Source organism: Arvicanthis niloticus, chromosome 30 (genome assembly GCF_011762505.2).
Source record: "Arvicanthis niloticus isolate mArvNil1 chromosome 30, mArvNil1.pat.X, whole genome shotgun sequence".
In the NCBI taxonomy this organism is placed as follows: domain Eukaryota; kingdom Metazoa; phylum Chordata; class Mammalia; order Rodentia; family Muridae; genus Arvicanthis; species Arvicanthis niloticus.
The window spans coordinates 5,367,376-5,395,373 of NC_133438.1; the positions used below are offsets into that span (position 1 = coordinate 5,367,376).

Here is a 27,998-nt window from a genome sequence, read left to right on the forward strand (position 1 = left end):
ACATGATGGAATGCCAGCTCGCCAGCCATAAAAAGGCGAGTTCCGGGCGAAGACTGCTTCCGATGTTGAACATCCCTGTGACCTGGAGCGGCAGATGATACAACCACTTTCTATACATGAGTACGGATTTTTTAATTTTTTTAATTTTTTTTTATTTTTTTATTTTTTATTTTTTTTTTGGTTTTCAAAATGGAAACACCAAAATGTTGACAACAGTTGCCTCAGGGTTGAAAACAAGAGATGGCACTGTGGGTAACTGTTATTGTGTTTGCCTTTTCCAGAGTTTTCACTATGACTGTATTTTGCATGACACATTTACAAACAATAATAAACATTATTTTTAGAATGACAGCGAACCAGTCTCTGTCTCACCCACTATACATGCTTCACACCCTCAAAATAGGATTCAGAAGGGACCAAGAAAAATGGTTATTTGAGCTCATGTCCTGGGCCATACTGAACCTAGCTGGTTTTATTATCATTTTCATCATCATTATTGTTATTACCTTATGAAGTTGTCCCAGGTTCAGAAAAAGTTGCTCTGTTGTACAAAAGAGAGGGAAACTGAGGATCAAAGGGGAGGAATTTCTTCCTGTAGGATATTTTGACTTGTTTTTGAGTCTTACTATGTAGCTCTGTCTGGACTGGACCTCTCAGAGATCTGCCTGCCTCCGCCTCCTGAGTGCTGGAATTAAAAATGTGAGCCTCCATGCCCGGCTTTCTTGCTATTCTGGTAAGACAGGTAGTTGGCCTTATATCATTATAGTGTGAGGATTGAACCCAGGGCCTTGTGCATGCCAGGAAAGCACTTTAGCCCTCAACCATCTCCCAGCCCTTTATTTATTTATTTATTTATTTATTTATTTATTTATTTATTTATTATTTTGAGACAGGGTATTGTTATATAGCCTAAGATGGTTTCAAACAACAGTTCCCAGCCTCTTATCCATAGTTCTGGGATTACAGCTGTGATTGCGTGATTGCCATGCCCAGTTACGGTGGTCCTTTCTTTATAGTTCAGTGTTCAGTTGATGCAAGAGTTGTGGATACACACACACACACACACACACACACACACACACACGAGCCATTGGGAAACTGAGGCTCAGCATAGGGTTGGGTCTTCCTGAGAGTGAGGAGGAGGGTCGCTGTCAGAGGTAGGCCTGTGATTTAAGTCTTTGGGTTAATGATCCCTATAGAGGTTCTAACACAGATCCCTGGAGTGGTGGTGGGGTCTGTGTCATCACAATCTTGGATCCAGGAGATGGGGATGTTCTGACAGAGTTCCAAGGCACCTATCTCAGCCCTCAAAAGACTCCACACCACATTCTGGAAGGATGAGGACCCTAGGCAGTTCCCAGGAAGCAGCCCCTTGCTGTTTAGTGAGGTCACAAAGCCCCTCTCAAAGGTTCCACCCCCGGGCCTAGTGCTGACTACCTCTCTGCAGGGCCATGGCCATACCAGAGTCTCTCAGCCCTGGGGACACTCCATTTTCTGTCACTGCTGAGCTCCTAACATCCTTGAAGCCCAAGGGTCCAACGCTGGAGGGCTGGGGTGGGGGCCAGGGCTCCACTTGGGTCCAGGATCCTTGAATCTGTACGCCCCCACCCGCTGTTCTAGCAGTCATAATGAGACGGCTGTGGAACTTTTTTCATCCGCCTCCTCCGGAGCCTCCGAAGTGGGTCCCCATTCTTGGAGAGATGCAGAAGACCCTCCAGATGGCCGAGTATCTGCCCCTCCGCCCGCTGCCCATGTTCGAGAGTAACTTTACCCAGGTCCCCAGCTCCCTGTGCTCCCGGAAATGAGGGAGGAGGGCTGAGACACAGGAAGAGAGAGGGAACCCCTGGGTAGAGTGGGTTGGACAGGAATTTGGAATTCGGACTCCTGTAGGTAGAAGGTGGGTTTGGAAAGAAAGGAGGCTCTCAGGTGAGGGATGCTGCAGGCATGATGGAGAAAGAACTGGTCCCAGCCCTGATCCCTGGCTGCCCCAGGTGACCAACACTGGGACTCCTGCGTTATTGCACAACAAATCCAACAAGCTGACTATGGGTGTCGCAGCATCCTTGCCTGGCCTAGTGCTGCCTGACATTCTGTTGATTGCTCGGCCCCCAGAGGGGCAGGAGTGCTCCAGTCTCATCCTAACCAGGTATATTCTTGGAGCTCTCCCGCTCACCCCACTCCATCCTAACTATTGCACTAGCTACCCGGTCTCCCATCCCCCACAGGATGATCCCATTAGACCTTGCCAGCCTCTATGTCCATGACCTGCCCACCTGGCGTCTGAAGCTGCGCCTGAGAACCGGCCGCCACTATTTCCTGGCACTGGATGCCCCTGAACATGAGCTGGCCTTTCTGTTTGACCGCTGGATTCGACTCATCAACATGCTTCGGGAGCCTAAATTATCCTGGCCACCAAAGAACAGGGACAACTCCCAGCTGGACACAACCCTAGAAGGAAATCTTGCCTCCACATGGCACTTTCAGGTGAGGAGTCAGTGAGCAAGGCCTAGAAACCACGGTCCAGATTCCACAGAGAACAGGGGACCCACAGCCCACTGCCTAGCCACTCCCACCCCACTGGAAAGGAGCTGAGATCCTAGAATGCGTCCTTTAAAGGGAGAGTCTGACCTCATGGGACCGAAGAAGAAAAGCTGAGGAGGAAGGTGGAGGGTAGGTAGGTGAGACAAAACCGTGGGCGGAGAAAACAGTTCAGTTGGTAAAGAGGTAGGAGCTATGAGAATCTGAGTTCAGTCCCTCATAACCCACATAACAATGCTGAGTGTTGCCGGGCAGTGGTGGTGCACACCTTTAACCCCAACACTTGGGAGGCGGAGGCAGAGAGAGGCAGAGAGAGGCAGAGAGAGGCAGAGGCAGAGGCAGAGGCAGAGGCAGAGGCAGAGAGAGGCAGAGGTAGGTAGATCTCTGAGTTCCAGGCCAGCCTGGTTTTAGAGAGCCGGTTCAAGGATAGTCAAGGCTACATAGAGAAAACTTGTTTTGAAAAACAAAAACAATAAACCCAAAACCAAAACAAATGGTTGGGTATCTGGCACGTGCTTGTGATCCCAGTGCTGTGGAGAAAGACAGGGAGATTCCTGGCCTTGCCTGATCTACTCTGTAGATCCCAGCCCAGTGAGGAAACTCTGTCTCAGAAGGAAACAAAAACAAACAAACAGACAAACAAACAAACAAAAAGGCAGACAGTTCCTGAGGAATGACACCTGAGGCTGTCCTCTGGCCTCCACATGCACAGACTTGCATACACACACAGACACACATATGCCAGAAAAAGTGGCCAGGAACCCAGGCACAGTGGTACAAGACTTCGGAAATAAAGACAGGAAGCTCCTGCCCCACCTTTGGGATGAACGGTATGGGGGTGGGGGGAATAGCATCACAAAGGTCAATGACTGACATCCCTGGCCTGGTAACTCTCTCTTACTGCTTTGTGCTAATGAGCATTGGTTTCTTTAACCATTCTGTGGCTGAACCCCTCTGGTTTCTGGTAATAAATTCCTGCTGGCATCAGCAGGGGATTAAGAAGAAAAAAGGGTTAATTGCTAGGGGTCTTTTCTCTCTGGCTCAGGGACCTCTTTTGGCCAGACAGAGAATCAGAAATCATTAACTCTTCATGAACCAGAGAGAAAAGAAAGGAAAAGAAAAGAAATCATTTACACAGACAACACACAGGTACACACATATTTATACACACACACACCCTGTATATATATATATACATATATATAAAATCTACACATGTATGTATGTATGTATGTGCATATGTCAAATGGACATATACATATATACATTTGGTGGATGGGGCTGAACCCCAGATGTCACACTTTATTCCTTCTCTCTGGCCTTCTTATACCTTCTTAGACAAAAGTTCTTCATGAAATTACCTCATAGGGCTAGAAAGATGGCTTAGTGGTTCAGAGCACTGATTGCTCTTCCAGAGGTCCTGAGGTCAATTCCCAGCAGCCACATGGTGGCTCACAAGCATCTGTAATGGGATCTGATTCCCTCTTCTGGTGTGTCTGAAGACAGCTACAGTGTACTCATATAAGTAAGATAAATAAATCTTAGAAAGAAAAAAGAAAATTATGTCAAAGATGGAATGTTACACAAAATGTGAGTTACAGAAGGATGTCAATAGTAAGTTCAAAGCAGTGTTTCATTCTTTAAGCTCATTATAAGTTCACAGCAACAGTTTCACATGGCCTTGCTTTATCATAGTGCTCACGGTATTCCCTATTATGCAGCCTTTACTCACTGTTCTATGAGGAGTGGGCACAGTCGATTCTTGATTCTAACCTTGTTACATCTTTCTGCCAAAACAACGAACACTATTTCCTAAAGCTTTCTTCTTAAAATTATTTGAATCAAATCAGGAATTCTTTAAAGTCATTAATTCATCTAAACAGTCTTACTTCATGGGAGTTCATCTTCATGTTGATCTGCAGGGAATCTGCCCAATAGTGTGTGCTGATGCCCAGGAACTGTTAGGCTATGTAGCAGTGACAGAAAGGCATATCAGCAGTGAGAAGCAATCCTGGGATGAAGTCTCTAAGGGCCTTGCATCTAAAAGCTCACCCATCACAGGCCACGCAAAACAGTGGGCCATCTACGGAAAACATTCACTTGTGTGCCTTAGTCTTTCCTAGATGGCTTCTGACATCTTTCCCCTTAAAATAAAATAAAATGAAGTGTTAATCTCTCTGTTGAGATTATACAGCAGGTCCTAGATTTTTGAAGATGATTTGAAAAAGAAACAGATGCAAAGCAGTTTCTAAACTTTTAAGGAAACTCCATAGGGAGGGTTTTTTTTTTTTTTCAAATTTTAAATGAATTTTAAAAATAGCTAGCCAGTGCCTAGTAGTGGTCTGAAATTGTAGATTTTTCCATGTTAATAGCAACCTGTAATTATTTCTAACACTTTGTAAATGTGTTTGTTTTAAATCATAACGACAGAGGAATAATGTGAATCCATTTATGGTTGGCATGACATAGACTGGTTATAATGTCTTAATGTTTTTAACCTGCGTCCCTGTGTAAAAATTGGCTTTCTCTACGGCTTTAACTCTGTCTAACCTAGATCAATTTTTGCCTAAATAATCAATATCAAGGAAATATTTCGGGTAAAGGAATTTATATGGTTTGGGGGTGTGAACCTACGGAATCAGAGGGGAAGCTAAAGATAACAAAGATCCCACCGTTTAAGTGCATCAGAAATAAAATAAGTGCAGCGATAAATTTCTTTGTCTGTAAAAGACCGTTACCAACCCATTCCAATGTATACATAGCAGAATCCTCGTACTAAAGTTGTGAAAACTTTACAGCTAACAAAGTATAAGTAGGCTAACATATGAGGGAAAAAAAAACCTTTAGGACTCATGTGGAATTTATACAGTTAGCCAAACAGCAGTCTTACAGGAAATGTCACATAGAGACGCATGTTTAGCAACTTTTATATCCCCGGTATCCCTTGGTTATAGAGTAGCAAAAGGTGAAACGATACAGAATTAGGTCCATCGTGTGCATCAGGGGCCATGTCCTCAGTGTCTTCTTTTGATGGGGTATCTGACACAAGTGGAGAGCCTGGCGATGTTGGCTGAGGTGGGCATGGAGGAATTGGCAGGCGTGGAACTCTCTGCCGCACATCCATTGGGGGAAGTCCTGGCACAGTGAACTGGTTTGGCAACCATAGAGTCCTGTGAAAACATATAAACAGAGCTTCTCCCGGAATGAAACATCTGGCCTTTTTTTATTATCCAGTTTGTAGGTCTTTTTATCTTTTAGAGGTTTGGAGTCAATTTTATTTTAAAATGTCTAAAAAGGGACTTATATTTTGTTTTGTAGAACATGGTAAGGAGATGAATATTTATAATCTTATCTTATATCTTAGACATATCTGTGCCTTAAAGGTCTGATGGGCTCATTCCATAATAGTCTGTCCTTGTGGACTATAGGGGCTATCAATAGATGTGAGACAGCAAAAGTCAAACACCAATTTTTAAAGGCTTTGGAAGTATAAGCAGGGACATTGGCTGTTTGTAAAGCCCTTGATGTTTCCAGGATTATAAAATATGAAACAAATGTTGTATGACATCTTTGAAAGCTTCCCCAGGTTGGGCAGAGGCATAAATAACATGAGAATAAGTATCCCCACATATTAATTTCCCAAAAGGCAAGACCTGTGTTGTGTCTATCTGCCTTAAATCACAAAGACACAGGCTCATCAGGGGTTAATTCCCATGAGGAGCCAGCGGTTCTGCAGGCCTGCAAGAGCAACTTCCGCCCAGCGCAGCAGTGATTGACGGTATAATGCATTGCTCTGCCTTCATAGAAAAAGCAACAACTTGTGTCTAAATCAAATTTATGCTTACCTTCTTGCACAGGACCAGGAGACGTAGAATGAACTCCAGTGTGTCCCATAAAGAAAAGGAAGTTTCTAAATCAAAGCAAGACTTGTAACTCTGAAAGTGGGGCTAGAATAGTGTGGCTCAGCTAGAAAACAGTGGAGCGGTTTCAAAAAGGGTTTGTCCTTTAGTTTTTAAAACACAATAATTATTGCTATTAGCTTTGTTTGTTATGCAGAGGTTTCTTGTGTGAGGAAAATTCTTTATGACTCTCAATAATTATGGTATCCCTGTCTGAGGGGGAGCTATTAGGACTGCAGGGTAATGAGGCGGATCTGGTTCTAAAAGTGTTAATGAAGCTTTAAGCTTTGGAGGTAATTCAGCTGTAATTATTTGTTTTGTCATTTGAGCCAAACTCTGCCACTCCCTGTGGACCTTAGCGTAAGAGCAGCTGGGCAATTCTCTGTTCTGAATGAAACCGAAACGTTTTGGTAGGGAGCTCTTAATATATATATATATATATATATATATATATATATATATATATATATATATATATTTTTTTTTTTTTTTTTTTTTTTTTTTTTTTTTTTGAAAAATCTGACTCAATTACTCCAGGAACTATATTTATTCCCTACACTGAAGTGGAACTCTGACCCTCTCTCAGTCCTATGGTCCTTTCAGGAAAGGGGGTTGTAAGCTCCAAAAGGGAGACAAACAATAGGAGAGTGAGAGATAGATATTGTGGAGGCAGAACAGAAGCTCAGGCCTGTGCTGTCTGGGGTTGCCCATTGCAGCTGTTGGATAGTCCCTCATCGACAAATGAATTGGTTGTCTGAGGATGTTGAATTACCGACATTGTGTGAGGTTGTTGGAGGAGACCCCTTACGTGGGACAGGGTTTTTACATTATTGGAGTATAGTAGCGTCGGATAAAGGAATACTATTTCTATGAAAAAGCAGTGGCATTCCTTTTGTCAGTGATATCCTCTGTGACAGTGAGAGCATAGTGAACAATCCTTGTCTGGACTTAAACTCTGAATGGGACCAGGAGCATTAACATTTACTGGACCTCCTGCCCTGCTGGGACATTGTTCGCTAGTGTGTCCAGGCTTGCCACAGGAATAGCATTTGTGGGCCATGCCTGCCCGATTATTACTTTTTTTTTCTTTGATTAGTAAGATTCCGAGTAGTGCTCTGACCTTGTAAGGCTGTTGTAATGACCACACCTTGAAGCTACGCAACCTCGGCACATGCTTTAATGAAATCAGAAATATTTTCAGATTTTTTCAATTGTCCTTAGAAGAGACTGACGAGTGGGCATAGCATTCTCAAAGGCCAGTTGTTTTAAAACAATATTTTTTTTGCCTCAAAGCAAGGAAACATTTTCTTCTATTGACTCTGCATCTGAGCAAGGGATTTCTCAAAAGTTTCTTTTGCTACTGCTTTGTCTCTTTCTCCTAAGTTTCCTTTTGTTATTCTTTTGTTTTGGCAGCTTCTCCACACTCTTAGGGCTGTAGCTCCGCCTGCCAGCAGAGAGCCTCCCTTGTTAGCTGCTGCTCCCAGGCAAGCATCCCCTATACCCATAAGCATTTCTTCTGTTAGTTTTCCCACCTATTTCCAGTTACTGGAGACAATTCTCTATGAAGCAAATCCTTATATTTAACTTTCCAGAGTAAAAAGGTTGCCTCCATCTCGGTAGGTGTTTTTGGTCATTTGAATCCAACCATAAGGAGTTATCCAACGAGACGAGACATTAGGCTTTCCACAAGAACCAAGGTATATGGTGAAGTAGGCCCATATGCAGATGTACCTGTTTTATTTCTTTAATTTAAATAGCAATGGCCTCCACGAGGGATTCTTACTCCTTTTGTGACTCTTCTTAATCTAAGCATGGCATGAGTAAGGCAGCAGCAGATCCCACAGGTCCCATTTGGTTTCCTTACATTTTTTAAGGGTCTGTGGGGAGGCCATTCAAGGTTATGATATTTTGTTGTCTCCTTTTCCCAATTCAAATTCCGAGGTCAATTTTTCTCTGGTCTGAGCCATCCCTGGTCTGGTAGCCAGAGGCTGACTGTACAAGTTGGAGAAAAATCAGTTTGTTGACTAGCGGTGCGCTGAATTATTTTTGAAGCATATGATCGATCCTTAAATCATCTTGCAGCCTCTGCTGATGGCAGCAGGCAATCTCAACTCCAGTTACTTACCCTCCTTAACCTGGCATTCTCTGTCCGATGGCTTTGCAACACCTATGTGAGAATCCCATCTGTGTGAACTTACCTTCCTCAGATCCCTGTTTAGGCACCAAAAAGATGCTGGGGGACCTGCCCCTGGTGGCCTTTAGGGTGAATGGTATGAATGAGGTGGGACATAGCATCAGACAAAGCTCACCCATCACAGGCCGTGCAAAACAGTGGGCCATCTCCAGAAAACATTCACTTGTGTGCCTTAATCTTTTCTAGATGGCTTCTGACAGGCTTGTTACAAATTTGAGGCTAGTCTAGTTTATACCTTCAGTTCACTAGCCTAGTTTCTCTCCTTTTTGTATATGTGTATAATCATGCACGCACACTTCAGTATGGGTTCTCTCCTACCATATGGATTCTGGGGGTCAAACCCAGGTCATCTCACTTAGCAGCATCTTTCCTTGCAGAGCCACCTGGCAGCCTTTGGCCTCACTTTCCATTCTTGGGATGGTTTCCTTTTCCTTTCCTTTCCTTTCCTTTCCTTTCCTTTCCTTTCCTTTCTTTTCTTTTTCTTTTTCTTTTTCTTTTTCTTTTTCTTTTCCAGTTTGAGACAGGGTTTCTCTGTGTAGCCCTGGCTGTCCTGGAACTCACACTGTAGACCAGGCTGGCCTCGAACTCAGAAATCCGCCTGCCTCTGCCTCCCAAGTGCTGGGATTAAAGGTGTGCACCACCACTGCCCAGCCACACACATACTTTTTAAAAAGTTTATTAAATGCTGGGTGTGGTGTAGTGTACTTTTAATTCCAGGATTAAGGAGACAGAGATAGGAGGATCCATGGGGGCTCACTGGACAACCAAGACTAGTCTAATTGGTGAGCTTCAGATCAGTGAAAGACAGTCTCAAAGGAGGTGGGCAACCTTCCCTAGGATGACAACCGAGGTGGTTCTGTGACCACACATGCATACACATTTACCTGCATACACATATGTATACAAATGTATGCATACAAATGCACATGCATACAAACATGCATCTGTACACACATACAAACGTACACACATGTGCATCTACATAGAAACACAAATATTTAAAAAGAATGAGGGGTGTGTGTGTGTGGCACATCTTTAAACCCCAGTACTCAAGAGGCAGAGGCAGGATGGTCTTTGTGAGTTCAAGAACATCCTGGTTCATATAGCAAGCTCCAGAATATCTAGGACTATATAGACCCTGTCTCTAGAGAAAGAAAGGAAAAGAAAAGAAAAGAAAAGAAAAGAAAAGAAAAGAAAGGAATAGATGGTTTAAGAGCGTTTTAAGAGCATTTATTGCTCTTGCAGAAAACCTGGATTTGATTCCCAGGACAAACATGGCAGCTCACAAATATCTGAAACTCCAGTTCCAGAGGATCCGGTGTCTTTTTGGTCTACACAAGCAGTAGACACGGACATGGTATACATACATGTATGGAGGCACTTATACACGCACATAAAATAAAAATGAATAAGTAAACAAATCTTAAACCAAAATAGAATGAAAATAAGAAAGAGACCTCTGCAAACTGTCCCTCTGTCCACAGACCCAGCCTCAAGGCGAACTTACAGGTGAGCCATTCCTGTCAAAGGCTGGGCCATCTTCTGCGTGTCAGGTACCCTTCCTCAAAGCATGGGTGGGGCTCACACACTGGCAGGCTCTTCTGCCCTCCCTGGCTGAGCTCACCTTGTCCTCGGAGTCTGTCTGAATGTCAGCACCACCTGAGGTCTGCATGTCAGTACCACCCGAGGTCTGCATGTTAGCACCACCTGAGGTCTGCATGTCAGCACCACCTGAGGTCCTTGACCGTCCTTACTCTCTTTGCCTCTCCTCCAAGTTGAAGTCACTGGCCACACCTTTCCTTGCAAAATATTCTCTTCTCAAAAACCAAAGAAGACCAAGGTGAAGCTGACCAAGGTGAAGCAGCCAGTGTGTTTGTGCATGTGCATGTGTGCGTGGGTGGGGGAGTAAGTGTGTGTGAGTGTATGTGTGCAAGCATGTGTGTGGGGGTGTGTGGTTTGTGTGTCTGCATGTGTGTGTGCATGTCTGTGTATGTGCATGTGCGTGTGTGTGTGTGGTATGTATATATGTGCATGTGTGTATGAGTGGTGTGTGTGGGGGGGGAAGTGGGAGATTTGAGTGTGTGGAAGTATGTGTATGTGTGTATGTGTGTGTCTCTATGTGTGTGTTCCTGGGGCTGCCCAGACAAGTCTGACTGACTGTCTCCTCTCTGCCCATGGACAGCCAATCAAGCACACGCTCAGGTCTCAGGCTGTGGGTGACTCTGTGCCTCTCATCTGGTCACAACTGCAACCTTCTGAGGATCCAATGAAAGTCACAAAAAAAAAGTAGGCAATGGGTTTTTTGTGTGTGTGTGTGTGTGTGTGTGTGTGTGTGGCTGGTTGTGTTTGGGACCCTGGATCAGATATCACTAATGTCTTACTGCATCACTTCTGTAGGTCCTATTTAGATGCCTGCTCTGACAGACCCGAATCTCTTATCCGTGTTTCTGGTAGGAGCAATTCCCACCCTCGGCTACCTACGTGAACCTGCTTTTGATTTTGATCCCTTTCCTAGAGGGCTCAGACTTCTTTCTGTCCTACAGAAAAGGCCAGCATCACCATCCGGACCATCTTCAGCATCATCTCGAACTCGATAAACCAGGTCCACTCTAGTTCAAAGGCCAGCTATTCACAAGGGGCTGGGGCGGAGATTCTAGGGTTGGGGGGAGGCTGGGGCCTGGAGTCTAGAGTCCAGTAAAGAGGATTGGGATATAAATTCCAGGGTCTGAGGGAGGAAGGTTGCGATATGGGCTCCTGGGTCAGAAGAAGAAAGACTGAAAGATAAGATTCCCAAGTCTTATGTCTCCCCTGGTCCTGAAACATCCACCCCATCTATGCTAGGCCTACAAATCTGATTCTGAGGAAGACACAGGCCGGTGTGGTCTAATTGAGACTCCTACAAAGTGCATCTCTCGGGACAGCAGCAAATTACCTGTCCTGGTCTCCTCTGATCACCTGGACACCCTCCTGTGGGCACAAAACCTTGAAGACTTCACAGATACTGAATCCACCACACTAACTTCCTTAAACACATCTCACCCTCCTGCCTTCTACATCTTTCCAAAGTCTAAAGACAAGGCCAGGTCCACAGGCTCAGAGAAACATATGAGGCCACTGTCCCCCCACAAGGCTGCATCTGTCCCCATCAAATCAGGAAAAATGCCATTCATTTTGGACAAGTCTAAGAAGCTGCCAGCTAAGCCTGCTACAGCTCAGATGGCCACAGGTCTTCCCATTCCGTCTCCGAAGACTCCAACTTCACCGTGGTCAAGACAGAAGTCTTCAGCCACACCTCAGCCTTCTGTTTCCCAGAAGACCCCAACTATTCCTGGACACCCCTGGAAGCCCCAAGTTGTAACTGCTCCAACCCAGAACACTTTAACACCGAAGCAGAAGCTTCTACAAGCACCTGCACGTTCCCAGGAAGCCATGCACCCCCAAAAGGACCATCTACTTATAAATACCCCGTCTCAGAAGGATCCAACTGCCCGGTACCAGAAAGCTCTCGACTCATGGGCAAAGGCCCCTGTGGATCCTAGCACATTACAGGAAGGAGACGTGCTTGAGAGAAAGTCTGAAGGGAAACAGGAGCCAGTGTTGTTGATGGAAGAGAAGAATACAAAGACGCTAGACATGAGGGCCCAAACTATGCCCCTGCATCTGCCCCTTGCCACTACCAAGAAGCACTCCAAGGAGCTCTTGATTAGCAAAACCCAAGAGGTCACGCCAGAGGCCTTGAAGGGCAGGGAGGACAGGGCCCACAAGATGGAGGAGGAGACAACTGTGAACATGCCTGATCTAAAGTCCAAGGAGACAGAGATTCAGAAGAATTGGGTCTCGACCAAGGAGATGGCTGTTGAGGACCCCTACACAGAGGACAATAGGCCCTTCTCTGCAGAGGGGCTTGCCCTCGCCAAGATGGTAATTATGGCCAACTCCAAACACCAGCACCTGAAGCCAGCTACCATCTCTCTGCCCTCCTCGTTCTCTAGGACTTCTAAGGTGTCTACCATGTCCGTGTTGGCCAGCTTGTCCCTCAAGGCCAGCCAGCTGACCTTTCCAGAGGGTACACCAATAGTGGTCATAGAGCAATCAGGGTCCCATACTAAATTAAACAAGGAGAGAACACACCTCCAGATGGAGAGGAATCTGCCTGAAGACTTGCCAAGAACTTCCCAGGAACCCACGAGTGAGTTGCCAGAAGTCCGTTTTTGATAGCTTAAAGATACCTGAAACTTGTGTTTCTCACCGCCATGCTTATCTTAGGTTTGGATGACATGTCAAGGCCAATGACATTCTTCACCTACACAACGTCCCCCACCTATGGGACCTCAGTCACAGTGCCCCAAAGGCCTGCAGTGCAACACCAAGGATTCAAGGAACAATCACAGCATCCTCCTTTGGTGGTGACAGAGTTAACCTCAGAAATTCCTCCTGTCACTTTGCGAATGGAGAATAAGGGAAAAATGGCCACAAAAGTTGGGGTGCCAGTGAAGGAATCTGGTGCCCGTCATAGTCAGGTATTTGGGAATAGTGGTTGGCATCCAGTCTTGGAGGGTGGGGCTGGGAAGAGGGAACCGGTTCTCAGGATTATATTGGAGGCATTTTGTATGCTAACTGCAGACCTTAACACTGAGCCAACCCACATCACCAGACATGGAGTAGATAGGACGTCTTGGCTGTGTGGCAGATACTGCTCTAAGCCATGGGGGTACTGCATCCAACAATAAGGCTGGCAGAAGTAGGAGTTGCTGCTTGGCACCTAGTGACTAGGGATAAGGCATATTGCTTAGACATTCACAGTGCAGAGGGTAGACCCTATTACAGCACAGTGGCCTAAGGTGGCCTCAGCCTCAGAGCTGGGGGTCATTTGTATAAAGACATGAAAGAGGGGGCTCAGATGGTGGGGTACTTACCTAGCATGTACAAAGCTCTGGGCTTGAACCGCTCAACACTGAATGAAACTAGTAGCCACTGGATGTGTATGGGGGGGGGGGGGATGCGGCAGAGTCACACAGAAACTGCAGACAAGTTTAAGAACTTGGGCTCTGAGCAAGCTGAATGGTTGGGGCCAGAAGACTAGTTGGAATTTATGTGGAAAGGGCTCTTTTTGCTGGAGTCCAGAATGTAGTGGCTGGGGTTGGGGGGATGATGGCAGGGTATAGGAGTGCCACCCAGGAGACGTATTGGAGGCCACTCAGGAGATGATGGTAGCCTGGACAAGAGAGTGTGGAGAAACCTTGGATTTCTCTTACACTTTGAAAGGTAACAGGGTGCCTCATCAACTATGCACGTGATACTTAGAGAGTCACCCATTAGTCACTTTTCTCCACACTGTGACAAAATCCAGGACAAAGGGAGGAAATGGTTGGTTCTGGTGCACAGTTGGAGGGGACAACCCATCACGATGGGGGAAACACCATGCACTTCTCTCTCTCTCTCTCTCTCTCTCTCTCTCTCTCTCTCTCTCTCTCTCTCTCTGTGCGTGGGGGGGATGGTGGTATGAGTGTGTGCTAGCCTGTGCATGCATATGCAGAAGACAGAAGTCAACTACGTGTGTCTTTCTCTGTGACATTCCCCTTTATTCTCTGAGACAGTCTCTCACTGAATTTAGAGCTTGCTGTTTGGGGCTGGGGATGACTGGTCAGTGAGCCTGGACATCCACCTGTTTCCAGCCCACTCATGCTGAGCTTAAAGGACCAGGTCAACATCCCTCGCTTTTTCCATGGGTTCTAGAGTCCCAAAGTCACGTCCTCCTGTTTTCATTACAGGTGGTTTATCCACTGAGCCATCTCCTCAGTCTGGCACCGAGATTGCAGAATAGTGCCACCCACACTGAGAGTGGGTCTTCCCACCTCGATTAACTTAAGTTTGTCTCTTGGACGATTCTTGATAGTATTAAGTTGACAATATTAACCACCCGCGATGATGAGCGTCACTGGGATGTTAGCAGGTGCAGAGACCCTCAGAATGCAAAGACCCCAGGCAGCTGTGGGACAAGACAGAGAAAGAAGGGCTCAGGGGGGCGGCTCTGAGATGACCGGGGAGGGTGTGTGAGCCCACAGTTCAGGGGAAGTGATTTGGGGGGAGTCACCAGCCTGTGAGAACTGTGGGACCAGAGGAGGTTTTCAGCAAGGAAATATGAAGAAGAGACAGAGGGGTTGGGGATAGCTGACTTGATACAGTGCTTGCTTGCCTAGCAGGCAGGCAGGAGGCCCCTGGATTTATCTTGGCACCAAATAGAACTGGGTGTGACAGTTCACACCTCTGGTCCTAACACTTGGGAGGTGAAGGGAGGATCAAGGAGTTCAGGGTCACCTTTAGCTATGTATCAATATCAAGGCCAGCCTAGACTATAAAGTGACCCTATCTCAAGTTATTAAGAGCCCTTGAGATGGCTCAGTGGATAAAAATGCTTGTCCCCAAGACTGACAGCCTGAGTTCCATCCTGGGGACCCATAAGGCGGAAAGAGTGAACAAACTGCCACAATTGTCCTCTGATCTCCACAAGCACCTATGGCTCGCCACCCATCCCCCGCTTCAATGCCAGCACTTGGCAAGCAGGTGGATCTCTTAAGTCTGAGACCATTCTGACCTACAGAACCAGTTCCAAGCCAGCCAACTTCCAGGCCATTGTGAGACCTTTCCTCAAGGGGGAACAAAGTCAAAAACATATACCAAGTGAAAGGACCAGACCCCCTAAAGCCAACTAAATATGCCTATGAAATGTCCAGATGTCCATGGAGACAGATAGTAGATGTTGGTTTAAAAGAGCTTGGAGATGAAGGAATGGGGAATTACTACTAATGTGTTGGGTGGGGGGTGAGATCACAAGGTCTTGAAACTTGAAAGGTATGATAAATATACTGACTGCTTTTTAAGGCCCAAATAAACAGCTGTAGATTATATATATTTCTACACTCTTGGGTACCTTTCTCTCTGCTAGTCCCCTAAAACGTTCTCTGCCTTTCTCTTCCCACAGTAAGCAGCAACCCAAGGATTTAAGATAACACAATGCAGGAGGCTCGATCTGTCAGAAAATTGTCCAGAAGCCCAATGAGGCCAGGTACCCCTGAGATCCGGAAGACCTGGACATAGAGGAGTGGGTCTCAGGGGCCAAGAATCATACCCTCTTTCCTCCTTTCCTCACAGGCCAGCAAGGTGCTGCGTACCCCGAGTGTAAGGCGCAGAGTGCTGAGAACACCGTGTGGTCGCGGAGGGGGGAGGGGAATGGGATCCTCCTTTTCCCCTAGAGACCAGAGCTAGATAAAAGTTTATATTATTGGGGAGGATGGGGCGGGGCAGATGTCAGGGAGAAGCTCAACTTTGCAGGGATTAAAAGTCCTAGTCTGAGACTAATAGCCCTGTACTTGTGCTGGTAAGTGTATGCGCTCTTGTGCGCGGGTCCCGAAAGGGGACCGCCTTCAAGAACCGGGGGAGGGGCCTCCACTGATCCCGCCCCCGCATTACAGACGACTCCTATTGGCTGGGACTCCCTGGGGGCCAGCCAATCCGGCCTGAGGGTCGTATATTTTCTCCCGTGCTCTTGGGACCAAGCCCTCACTCTCAAGCTAAAGGTGCCGGTGGGTCCCGAAGCCCGGGCGTTCCAGCTACGTTGGTCCACTTCAGTCTGGTGAGGACAGGGTGGGTGGTGTGTAGAGTGGGTTAGGAGCTGGGGAAGGTGGAAGCGCGGGGCGCCCCCTAGGCCCCACGGAGCCCTGCACCCACCCCTTCCTGCAGGAATTGCTACTTGGATGTTGGGTGTTAAAGCCCAGAAGCCCCCTCCGGGCCAATGGACAACGCCGCCCTTCGACCCGCGCTTCCCTAACCAGAACCAGACGCGTAACTGCTACCAGAATTTTCTGGGTAAGACCGGTTGGGCCAAATTAGAGGGGAGGCCCCGTCTTGGAGACCGTAGGAGACCGTTGGAATGGGAGGCTTGGCCGTGGCCTGGAGGGGTGGGGCTTGCACCAAAGTGGGTGGGGCTGAGTCATGGAGGGGCGGGTCCTAGAATGGAGCTGGAACTGAGCCCTGGAGGGTAAAGGTGAGGCAGACAACCAGAAGGGACTAGACCTCACTAGGTGGTGGAGCTCGGTCAAGAAGGGAGTTTGGGGGCGTGGAATGGAAAGGAGGAACCCGATTAGTTGGAGAGGGTCAGACTGTCCTGGAAGGGCTGGACATGATAGGTAGGGTGGGATCTAGGTCTAGGTGGGAGGGTTGTGGCCTGTTCTTGATTGGGCATGGCTTGTCTCGCGACCCCCCTCACCCCGAGGCACCCTGCAGACTACCACCGGTGTGTGAAGACCATGAGTCGCCGCGGAAAGAACACACAGCCCTGCGAGTACTATTTCCGTGTATTCCATTCACTGTGTCCCATCAGCTGGGTGAGAGGGCGGAGAGGGGTTGGTGGAAAGGGTAGTGGCTTCAGACTCAGGCTGAGCAGCCGCCGGGGTCCCTCTGCCTCTGCAGGTGCAGCGCTGGAATGAGCAGATCAAGCAGGGAACTTTCCCAGGCAAAATCTGACCTTGCTTGCACTTGAGTACTGCTCACCTGGCGGCACCAACCCCCCCCAGTGACCACTGTCCCCTGATCAAGCCCCAGCTTAGGTGGCCCCCCTCCTCCACTGTTTTTATGCCACAAATAAAGTTATGGTGCTGCTAATATTTGTTTCTTTTCTTGTTTTGTTCCTGCGTTTGAGACAGGGTATCTCATGTTAATCCTGGAAGTTAACTTAGGGACTAGATGGCTGGGATCCTCCCATTTCTGACTCCCCAGCACTGGAGTTACAGCATGTTGAGGATCCATGCATACACGGTGATTGCTTACTGGCTCAGTCGCTGAACGCTGCTCCTTTTGGTCATGGGGGCAAGGAGGGTTGCAGCTCTGTGAGTTAAGGCGGTCATAATTCCCAGGCAGGTGGACAGAAACAAGCTGAGAGGCTCTTGTGTCATGAAGTCAACATCTCAACATTGAAGGTAGCCCACGCCTTTAGTCCAGTACTCCAAAGGCAGAGGCATGTGAATCTCTGTGAATTTGAAGCTAGCCTGGTCTACATAGTGAGTTCAAGGCTAACCAAGGTTACATTACACAGTGAAATGCAAAACAAAACCATTCCAAAAAAGAAGAACACAACGAAACACTCCTTTAAAAACAACAACAATACTACACAGAGAAACCCTGTCTCAAAAAAAAAAAAAAAAAAAAAAAAAACCCAAAACCAAAACAACAACAAAAAAACAAGAACAATAGCTGGGAGGTGGTGGCGCACGCCTTTAATCCCAGCACTTGGGAGGCAGAGGCAGGTGGATTTCTGAATTCGAGGCCAGCCTGGTCTACAGAGTGAGTTCCAGGACAGCCAGGACTACACAGAGATACCCTGTCTCGAAAAACAAACAACCCAACAATAAAAACAACAAAACCTTCTCCAGCTACGGGGCTCCACTGTGTCCTGTCTCTCACTTGCCACACCTGCCTGCTACCAGTCTTCAGATGTCCACACCTCCACTTCCTCCCATCCAGTCTCTGGTCTTGAGGGATCTTCATTCCATGACCTAATGTTGTTCCATTAGTTCCTGACTACTCTGCTTTGACGCTATATCCATTTTTAATGATGCTGTACCTCCCCTGGTCTCATGTCCCTCCAAAAGCATCCTGTCCCCTCAATAAGAGCCCTCGTCCCAACAAGGCCACAGAGACTTGCCCATCCTTCAGCAACCCCAAAACCTGGCACATCTGATTTTATTAATTTTAAAATGTATATGAATAAACTACTCATGTATACACACACACACACACACACACACACACACCCTGAACACCTGGTGCTCAAAGAGGCCAGAAGGGAGCCTTAGATCTCTTAGAACAGCAGTAAATGCTCTTAACCGCTGAGCCATCTCTCCAGCTCCCGACCCTGCTTGTTTATTGTTCTGAGATAGTGTCTCGTAGCCATGCTAGCCTCGAACTCTTAATCCTCCTGACTCTATCTCCCATGTGTTGAGATTATAGCCATCAAGCCCAGGACTAGTAATCCTAAATAGAACCAGAGGCCTCTAGCTGGCTGTGCTGGCATCTGTTGTTACCCACAGCTATCAGGCCCCTAGCTAGACCCGAAGTAACACTCAGACTCTGTCTTAAAAGGCCTCAGGTGACTACGTTTAACTCCCAGGTTCAAAAATAACATTGATTATGCAAGTCATCTTCCTGAGAGACCAGCCTCAGTTTCTCCTAAACCATCTTCTAAACCAAGATGGCTAAGACTCAGGTTATCAGAAGTAGGATAGGAGGGATGGCTGAGCTCCTAGGACTTGCTGGTTCCGCCCTCGATGACCTGTCTACCACCTGCCCCATGGCTGCGCACCACCCACAAGGCACACCCCAGATGGCCTGGGATGACTACATCTAGACCTTGGCCTCAGAGCTGTCTGACCACAACCTAAGAGGGAGGGTCAGGGTGGAAGTACAGGTAAGGACAAGGCTTCAGGAAGATACTGATCACTCACCGTCCCCACAGTGTTGCTGAGAGAACAGCAGCTGACCAGAGGGCACTGTCAGGGGTAGAGGCTAAATGCTCCCTGAAGACTTAACGTTGCCTTAACAGTTAGGTGTCTGGAGCACAGGACGATCAACTGGGCACCCATGTTTTGTCCTGCCCAGAGTCCTGGGTCTAGAGTACATATTCTCCCAATGCCCATTCCTTCCTCTACCTCCTGTCCTCCTCAGATCCATAATCCCTCTTGTCATTGTCACTTGACTACTTCCTGTCTCTAACATGTTTTAAGGCCAGACTGGCATCAAGCTTTCTATGTAGAGAAGGCTGGCTTCAAACTCACAGAGAGCCACCTACCTCTGCCTCCCAAACACTGGGATTAAATGTATACCACCACTGCCAGTCCATTCCGGGCCATTCTTATAAATTCCTGGCCAACTTTGCCCACACTTGGCCTACACAAGGAGCCAGATCACACCTTGCCTACTGCAAGTAGCCAGTCCCCACTTGGACCCCTTGCCTCCATCACTAACTTTCCACAGCTCTCTAACCACCACCCCCCCCACACACCCAAGCTAGTGTTTCCACACCTATAGCCACTGGGTCAATTTCCCATGATCCCAGGGCCACACCCTGTCTCTTAGCAGCCTCCTCTGCTTAGAGGGAGGCTTTGAGACCAAATGCCCTATTTTCCTCTTCCTTCTAGCTCTGTAGTTTCTCAGAAACCTGTTTCTTCCTGGGACTACTGGTGAGTTTCATGTGCTTCCTGGGCAGAGAGGCCAGAACATCAAAATGGCTCTGCTGTTCTTCCTATAGGCTTTGTCCTACAGATCTTCCAGACCCCACTTCGCTTCCAGACAGTGGCTCTCCCACCTACGGCTCCAGGAGCCATCAGATCAACCTCCAAGGTTCTCTAAGGGGGAGAAACAGGATAGGGAAAGCCCCACTGAGGCAGCACCAGTTTCCATGCTGTCTCTTTTCTTTCTTGGTTCTTTTTTTTCCTTTCTGGTATGAAGATTCAAATTTAGGGGTTGGCATCTGCTGTGTAAGTCCTCTGCCACTGAACTATGTCCCTGGCTGGCTTTATCCTATTGTACAATAGGGACGCTTCAGGACAACTGGGTCACATGAGGTTCCCTCCACCCATCACAGGGCTGCGTTTCTTGGCCTCATATCACCTCCTCTCAACCTGCTCCTGAACAGACACACCCCCAAGTGCAGTTTTGTTTGTTTTTGTTTTTTGACAGTTTTACTATGTAGCCTTGGCTGGCCTGGAATTCCCTGTGTAGATCAGGTTAGCCTTGAACTCACACAGATCTGTCTGCTTCTGCCTCTTACGTGTTGGGATTAAAGGGGTGCCACCACAGCAGGCTCTGCTCTAGATCTGGTTGAGAAGTGACAAGTCCCTGTATGGCCTCAGGCAGGTCACTCTGCTTCCCGAACATCAGTTCTTGGTTATCTCCTCAGTTCCCCACAGCAGAGAAGGCATTTGGTCATGTCCTATAAGCACTGTTTGTGCAGTTACAGGGCTTTATCTTAGTCCAGCAGTGCCCAGAACCCACTGTCCTTTCCCTTCTTAAGGCATATCAGGGTAGTTGTCAGTCTCCCAAGCATGCCACCTCATCTTCCTAGCCAAGCTGAGATCTCACCCTCCAACTTGACATCACATAAAAACAAAAAACTCCTAAGGGCTTAAAATGTTTTAATAAAAAGTTCAAGTTCTTCCAATCCCCCATCATATCCCATTCTGGTGTGGGGAGGAGAGGGAGCCTCCCCTACACGCCAGTAGCACCAGGGATAGCACCGTGAAAAAGATGAGGTCACACCTGGCCTCCCTGAGACCCATGGGGCAGAGCCAAGGATGTGCCCCAGGGTACCACCCACCCCATCTGACCACCCCTACCGCCATCAACTGAAGAGCTGAGAGCCAACTCACTCCCCACTGTGGGAGCAGCTCGAAGAAGGCAAACCCCCAAGTCAATTCCACCTCCTGAGGACTGGCCTTCTGGAGAGTCGTCGCCATGGAGTGGCCCCCACCCCCTTATGGCTTTGCTCCCTGGGGAGGAAGAGGCTGATGGGAGGGGGATGACTCCTACAGTCCTGAGGTGGGGGCAGGGACATCAAATGACGAGGGGTCTCTGCTGGGTTGGGGCTGGCTCAGGGGTCAGCAGCCATAGAGCAACACGGATCAACTTTTTGGGGATGTCCCAAACAACACACTCCCAGCATCAGACTGGGTTAAGGGTCAGCTCCTTCCTTCCCTTCTGGAGGGGTTCAAGACAGAGGCTCTGCACTCCATTCCGGGCTCCTCGGAAGCAGCCCATCATGGCTCACCACTGTCGATGTCCAGATCAATGGAACCATGACTGACCACTAGCCGGAGGCGCTTAGGTGGACAGAAAGGAGCAAAGGCAAGGGCCTGCTTAGTGACGAGGTTAGGGATGGGGACAGGGTCTGGGCTCCCAGCAGGGGCAGGAGCAGCTGGCAGGGCTGGGGATAGGCGGCTCAGTTTCACACGCAGCACAGAAGGTAGCCTATAGCGCCGGGCCCAGTACCAGTCCTGTTGTGGGGTCCAGCGAGTCTGGGGGAGCAGGGGTAGGGTCACCTTGGCTTCAGCCCGTAGTTGGCAGTGGGGACCACAGCCTCCCCATCGGTGTAGGGAGACACAGGCAGTGTGGAGGATAGGGGGCAATGAAGCCTGTCGGATCCTGGGGCGACGGCGGCGTCCGCGACGGCGGCGCTTCCTGGGACGTACTCTAGGCTGGGGCTGAGGCACCCACTGTAGCCAGAGGGGCAAGTAGTCCAAGTTGGGGCTAACAGGCAGCAGGCATGGGGGCTGGCAGGCAGCTGTGGAAGTCAGAGGAGACAGAAAAAGTAACAACAGCCAGCCAACAGGACCTGTGTAGTTCTTCCTCTAGACAGATCAGAAAAAGTGACCCAAAGGCATGCTCACCACAGAATGGGTCAGGGCGCAGTGGGGACAGGTGGGAGCAGGCCCGCGGGCTCATCAGGCTCTGCTGGCTGATGTCCAAGCCCCGCTGCAGGCGCCTCTTGGTCTCTCGGAGCTCATACTTGTCCAGGGGCTGTGGCCGAAGCTCAGGCTCCCTGGGCTGAAGTCTGAAAGCTCCCTCGCCTTTCCTGCAGGGACAGAAAAGGGCAAAAGGAGACGCTGGGCTGGACACGTTTTAGGGTGACTCCCGGGGATGCATCCCAGCCCAGCACCCCTTGACCTCCCAGGACAGGCTGACACACCCTGCCCACTCAGTCCGTGCCTACCTCTCACAGGTATAGCATTCACAGTGCTCATTCTTCTCACCGAAGAAGCCCTCACCGTAGAAGCAAGTCACTTCATCCCCCGGCTCAATATCCCGTAGCACCTTCACACAGGCAGTATTTCCATCTGAGGGCACAAACTGAGGCCATGCCTCCTCAGCACCCTATCCGGGAGCACAGGGCAGGAGCTATCCAGCTCCACAACCTGGCCAGGCACCCAGGTCCAAGGGTTCTGTAATGAGTTAGGCCGCAGCTAAGGCGCCTACTCCCACACCACCCATTTCTTAGTAGCTATCCTGGCTGGAGCTTGTTCTCCACAAAGCCCTTTAAGAGCCCCCCCGTTCTGTGTGTGCCCCTCCCTGTCAGTCAGTGAGCTAACCTACCTCCAGGCAGGATGAGGTGACACTCCTTGTGCTCTTCCTCTGACTTGTGGACAAGTCTCTCAGATCTACCCGACCTCTCAGCAGAGTTCCTCAGGAGCCACACCTCCTTGCCACTCTGCCTCTATGGCTACTTCCCAGTCTCCCGGGACTAGTGTCCACTCTGCAGGCAGATTCCCCTCTCATCCAGCCCGGCACTTAGAACCACTCATCCCGAGGCTACCTATTCCTATTTCTCTCCCACATCTGCATCTATCTCTGCACTCCCTATCTGGAGGGAACATGGTCACCATCTAGCCAGCCAGCCACGCAAACCTGACACCCACAGTGAACCAACATGCCTCCCTGCCTGATGGCCTCCAGGCCAACCGGCCAGTTCCTGGATGTAGCACCTCCTAGATCCTTGCTCTCCTCTCGTCCTGCTGCTCTTCCTTGAGTTGGTCCTTCATCACCTGAAGGTCTATCACATGCCAATCTCCTCATGGCCACCCTCACTCTGTACACTTCTTCCCTTTCCACTGAGCCTCCTACACACTGCCGCCATAGCCATCTAGAAACCAAACCTCCCATCATGCCGCTGGAAGGAGACTCGACTAAGTTTAGTAGTCAGACTGCCACCTCTTTGGTTATGGGGTGTCTCAGTACAGTCCCAGACATATGGTGTGAAATGTCTTGCCGTCTTGTGCCTCTGAGTTTCTTCAACACGTAGGTAGGCTCTGCCCCTCCAAAGCCTGCTGATTCCACACCACTATACTCAGTGAGCAAGTATACGACTGTGTGCCTGGTGCCACTCAGGGTCTGCATGCAAGGCCAAGGGCCTAGTGAGAGCTGTGTGTCATCCATCCCAAGAGCCGCTGACACACGGAACAAGTCTTGTGCATTCTCAGGTGTCACCTGACCCCAACAACAGGAGAAACCTGAGACCAGGCCATACAGCTATAACTCTTTCCAGATCTGAGTCAGGAAGCTAAGCTTTGGCCCTCCCTCATGACAGGGTGCTCCCACAGAGGGTCAGAGGTCTGTGTCCTGACAGAACACAAACAGGGGCCTGCAGTAAACTACCTTTACCTTACTTTATTATTATTATTATTTGGTTATACACACACACACAGTAATTTTTATTTTAGGGTCATTGGTGTTTTCCTGCATGTATGTCTGTGGGAAGATATAAGAAGCCCTTGACCTCCGGGCAGTGGTGGCGCACGCCTTTAATCCCAGCACTTGGGAGGCAGAGGCAGGTGGATTTCTGAGTTCGAGGCCAGCCTGGTCTACAGAGTGAGTTCCAGGACAGCCAGGGCTACACAGAGAAACCCTGTCTCGAAAAAACCAAAAACCAAACCAAACCAAACCAAAAAAACCCAAAAAAACAAAAAACAAACAAACAAAAAAAACAAGAAGCCCTTGACCTAGACCTACACACAGGTGTAGACAGCCACATGGGTGCTGGGAATTGAACCCAGGTCCTCTGGAAGAGCAGCCAGTGAGTGCTCTTAATGGCTGAGACATCTTTCTAGGCCCCTTTTTAGCTTTTTTGAAGACAGAACCTTGTTACTATATAGTCTTGAGTGACCCAAAACTCACTATGCAGACCAAGCTGGCCTCCAACTTGTAGCAATCCTCCTGCCTCTGTCTCTCAAACACCGATTCACGGGTACAAGACGGGGTGCTCAACTAAAACTCTGCTTTTGTTCTTGTTGGTCCTGTGGGTTGATCTCAGGCCACTCATACGCCAGGCAAGAGCATTACCACCGAGCTACGTCGCTAGCTCTCTCTGTTCCGTTTCTGTGGTACTAACTCAGGAGCTACATCTCTAGCCCTTCTGAAATAGTTTCACTGAAGTTGCCGAGATTAACCTAGAACTTGGCAGGACCCTTTCTTGGCTTCTCCCCTGCCCCTGCCTTCAAAGCTGCCTGGTGAGATTAGCTACCTGCTAACCTGTCTCCCTGTTACTTCTGCCTCCATTTCAGTCAGTAACCCAGGCTCCGCCACAACGGATGCCCCTTTCTTCCCCGACTGATGTCCTTCAGGGCACATGCCTTCCCATGCTGCCCACCCTAGGTGCTGCTACCAACTATGAGGGACTGCAAAGGATAGGAAATCACCTTGTCAGGTTGGTTAGTCCAAAACCAGCCCTCCCTCCACATGCCCGCCCTTTTCACACTCTGAAGGTCTTACCTTGCAGTTGGGCTTGCAGTCTGCCGCCGCCGTTGGGTGGACAAGAGAGAAAAGAGACAGAGTGAGCAAGTGAAGATAGCCCCTCCTCTCCCTTGTCTCATGCACTGGCCTGCCCCGCAGCACCGTCTCTCTAGCCTTGCCCTCACCATGGTTGATGAAGGCAGCCGGGCCAAGCCAGAGCTGGGTACTCCTTTTTCGGGTGGAGTACATGATGCTGAAGTCATTCTCGCCGGCCCTGAGCAGGTGTTCATCCTCTTCACGCAGCTCTGCAATGCAGCCCACCAGCAGCTCCAGCTTCTCATTCTTCTTCCTGCCAAGAGGCTAGGCTATAGGGCTCTGAGCAACGCCGCCCAATCCTTGCTGGGAATGAGGGCCTCTCATGCAGGAGCACCTTGGGAACAGGAGCTCTGAGGTGCAGGGCCAGTCAGTGCATCCTCCATTCATTTTCTCTCAAATTCCCCACTTCCCCTGGGTCCTACCTCATCCAGAGGGACTGGGTCTCTGCTCCCAGCAGCCTCCTTACCAAGCACGGGTAGACACAATCTTGGCTCCATTGGTCTCCATGGAGTAGCGGGTGCAGGGCAGAATGGTGAAGCCACTCTCAGGCAGGAAGGCTCGGAGGTAGCAAAAAATCTGAGAGAACAGTGGGGGAGGGCAGGAAGATGAGCAGGGCCAACCACAGGGGCCTCTTTGTCTTGGACCAGGTCTACTTTGTCATTGACTGTGTGGCCTGGGTCCTCTCTGGGTCTAGGTGTCCTCATCTGTTAAAGGAAGAGGAGGGTGGACTCATCTCAGCTCACCCGCCCCCAATTATCTTCTTCTAGGATTCTGAGCCTTCCTTGCAGGCTGTCCCCAGCGACAAGGCCGTCTTGGACCTGGGGGCTACTCTCCTGAGAGCTCTAGAATCTGCTACATGGAAAGCACAATTCAGGGCAGGCTGGGGCATGGGCTCCCTCACGTGGGTCTTGAGGGCAGCCTTCTGACGAGGGGCGCGGTTCTGGAAGTAGTGGGCCATCCAGCCTCCCAGTGTCAGGGCCCGGAACGCAGCCTCCAGGTCCCGTTGCTGTAGGAAGGCTTCCAGTGCTGAGCGAAGGTGGTGTTGTCGCCGCAGGGTGGGCACAGGGCTGGGAGAAAGGGTATGCCTGGGTTCCAGGGACTCTCAGGCCCCTAGCACCCACCTGAAGCCTCAGGGAGACCAGGCTGAGAGTTGTAAAAACAAGAGAAAGGCTCCAGGACCCAGGACCCACTACCCCCAAATTCCCCCTCACCTGACATTCATCTTATGGGTGCGGAAACCGAGGTAGGGATCAAGAACAAGGCTGGTGGCCAGGTCATCATTCTCGCACAGTTCTCGGGCTGTCACTCGATCAGGCCCCATGGTGCTCTAAAAACCATACTGTTTCTGGCACAAAACAGGGCACATGGACGTGCCACTCAGAGGCTGCATGGGATGTCTGTGGGGCCCGGAACCTGCTTATCTGTAGGAGAACATGGGGGACATCAATATTGACTTTACAGGGCTCTATGCAAGAATGACACCCAACAGGTACTTTTGAGCGAGGAAACCTTAAGAGAAATACAGTCTCCTGTGCATTAAGTATTTCCCTCCCCTCTTGCAAAACAAACACGCGTCCTCCAATCACACACAATAGCTTCCCAGGACATGTATGCTTTCACAGATGTCAGCATATACAAAGACCACCTTGCACATGTAGGAGACAGGTCCCTGTGTACCCAGGGGGAAGGAAGATTAATTGGCAGTCTGAGATAACTCCAAAGGGTTAGCATTGCAGGAGGGAGTTGGGATAGCTAGGCTCTCATCAAGGGAAAGGGGAAAATGAACTCCATGTTTTGAACTTCTGGCCTGCCTTTGCTGACCCTTGCTAGGCTGAGTCTCTTGTCGTCATTACCTCCCTCCAAGGTCACCCTCCTCTGGGGAGGGGTCAAAAGGTTGTGGGGGGAACCCAGGCAGCCATTAAGGGAAGGATCCAGTACCTATTCCCCCACAGAGAATTCCAGCAAAGGGGAGGCCCTCAAGAGGACAAAAAAAAAAAGGGTGCTTTAAAAAAAAAAAGCCTAGAAGCTGGGAAAAGACAAAGCCAGGTAAGGGAAATATGGTGTGAAGGGAGGGAAAGGGGAGAGAAACATGGAGGGAAGTCAGGAAGGATTTGAGGGGGTGGAGGGTGGGGAGTGAGGAATAAGGCACCTGCGGTTGCAAGGGAGGATCCCACAAAACCCAAAGGGTCCAAGGGTCCAAGGGAAGGAAGGGCTTAGCGGTTCCAAGCGGGGTTTGGGGGAAGTCCTGGGGGATTTGAAGTGATGGAAACCTGACAGATCCTAGGGGTTCGAGGAGGGAACTAGGGGCGCTAAGTAGCTAACTAAAGCCTGCGAGGGTTGTAGAAGGGGGCTGGGGAAGCAGAGAGTCAGAGGAAGGGCCTCAGAGGCCAGGCTAGTGAGACGGGAGTCGGGAAGTGCCCTGAGTGTGACAGGGTAGGTTACGATGCGGGGAAAGGCGGCGGGGATGGGCCCTGGTGGGGCAGGGAAGACCCGAGAGTGAGAGAGGAGTCTGCATGGGCGCCAAGGGTGCAGGGGAGGCTACGAGTGAGGAGCGCGTAGATCCGCGGGGCTGGAGACTTGGACGGCAAGGCTCGAGGAAGGGCCCGGGGACAGCCGGGTCAGGGGGTGACTGGGAGGCCGGGCGGCGCGGGGCGGGGGCCAAGAGGGGACTCAGAGGTCGGGCCCCGCGCCGCCCCTCACCCGCTTCTCCTCCTCCTCCTTCTCCTCAGGCGCCCGCGTTGCAACCGCCACCTCCACCCACCGCCTTCTCCGGCTCTCGTCAGCCACAGCTGCCGCACCGCCCCTCGACCGGGATGTCGGGCGGCTCAACCTTCTATTGGCCCAATCCGTCGTCACTCTTCCGTTGCTATGGAACTTGCGCTGTTCTTATTGGCTGACTCTCTTGCTCTCTTTTTCCTGCCTCTCCTTGGTCGCCAGTCGGTGCCCTGACAAAACCCCCACCACGCCCACTCTGTCAATAAATCCAGCGAACTATA

At 49.5% G+C, this 27,998-nt stretch overlaps 3 protein-coding genes across 8 annotated transcripts; 2 read left to right on the forward strand and 1 right to left on the reverse strand.

Moving 5' to 3' along the window:
- Positions 1 to 1,324: 1,324 nt before the first annotated feature.
- Positions 1,325 to 15,988, forward strand: Garin5b (golgi associated RAB2 interactor family member 5B). 2 transcript variants are annotated; one of them, XM_076927673.1, is made up of 12 exons: positions 1,325 to 1,775; positions 1,992 to 2,146; positions 2,226 to 2,484; positions 10,116 to 10,140; positions 10,407 to 10,486; positions 10,814 to 10,917; positions 11,029 to 11,081; positions 11,175 to 11,233; positions 11,473 to 12,820; positions 12,898 to 13,151; positions 15,614 to 15,697; positions 15,784 to 15,988. In XM_076927673.1, the coding sequence occupies exons 1-11, from the start codon at positions 1,629 to 1,631 to the stop codon at positions 15,614 to 15,616; spliced, it is 2,487 nt and encodes an 828-aa protein (XP_076783788.1). In that variant the 5' UTR covers positions 1,325 to 1,628; the 3' UTR covers positions 15,617 to 15,697; positions 15,784 to 15,988. The 2 variants fall into 2 exon arrangements, with proteins under 2 accessions (XP_076783788.1, XP_076783789.1); XM_076927674.1 differs by having other exon boundaries at positions 1,436 to 1,726.
- Positions 15,989 to 16,129: 141 nt separating this feature from the next.
- Positions 16,130 to 17,292, forward strand: Cox6b2 (cytochrome c oxidase subunit 6B2). Of its 4 annotated transcripts, none has more exons than XM_076927677.1 (4): positions 16,130 to 16,264; positions 16,372 to 16,497; positions 16,915 to 17,015; positions 17,101 to 17,292. In XM_076927677.1, exons 2-4 carry the CDS (start codon positions 16,386 to 16,388, stop codon positions 17,152 to 17,154), a joined length of 267 nt encoding a protein of 88 aa, XP_076783792.1. In that variant the 5' UTR covers positions 16,130 to 16,264; positions 16,372 to 16,385; the 3' UTR covers positions 17,155 to 17,292. The 4 variants fall into 4 exon arrangements, with proteins under 4 accessions (XP_076783792.1, XP_076783793.1, XP_076783790.1 ...); XM_076927678.1 differs by having other exon boundaries at positions 16,915 to 16,972; XM_076927675.1 differs by having other exon boundaries at positions 16,915 to 17,292.
- Positions 17,293 to 20,799: 3,507 nt separating this feature from the next.
- On the reverse strand, positions 20,800 to 27,805 carry Kmt5c (lysine methyltransferase 5C). 2 transcript variants are annotated; one of them, XM_076927679.1, is made up of 9 exons: positions 27,703 to 27,805; positions 26,214 to 26,423; positions 25,904 to 26,069; positions 25,469 to 25,578; positions 25,092 to 25,255; positions 24,946 to 24,965; positions 22,394 to 22,530; positions 22,071 to 22,255; positions 20,800 to 21,964 (listed from the first exon to the last, which is right to left on the reverse strand). In XM_076927679.1, exons 2-9 carry the CDS (start codon positions 26,321 to 26,323, stop codon positions 21,441 to 21,443), a joined length of 1,416 nt encoding a protein of 471 aa, XP_076783794.1. In that variant the 5' UTR covers positions 26,324 to 26,423; positions 27,703 to 27,805; the 3' UTR covers positions 20,800 to 21,440. The 2 variants fall into 2 exon arrangements, with proteins under 2 accessions (XP_076783794.1, XP_076783795.1); XM_076927680.1 differs by lacking the exon at positions 24,946 to 24,965 and having other exon boundaries at positions 25,469 to 25,706; positions 26,214 to 27,793.
- Positions 27,806 to 27,998: the final 193 nt, after the last annotated feature.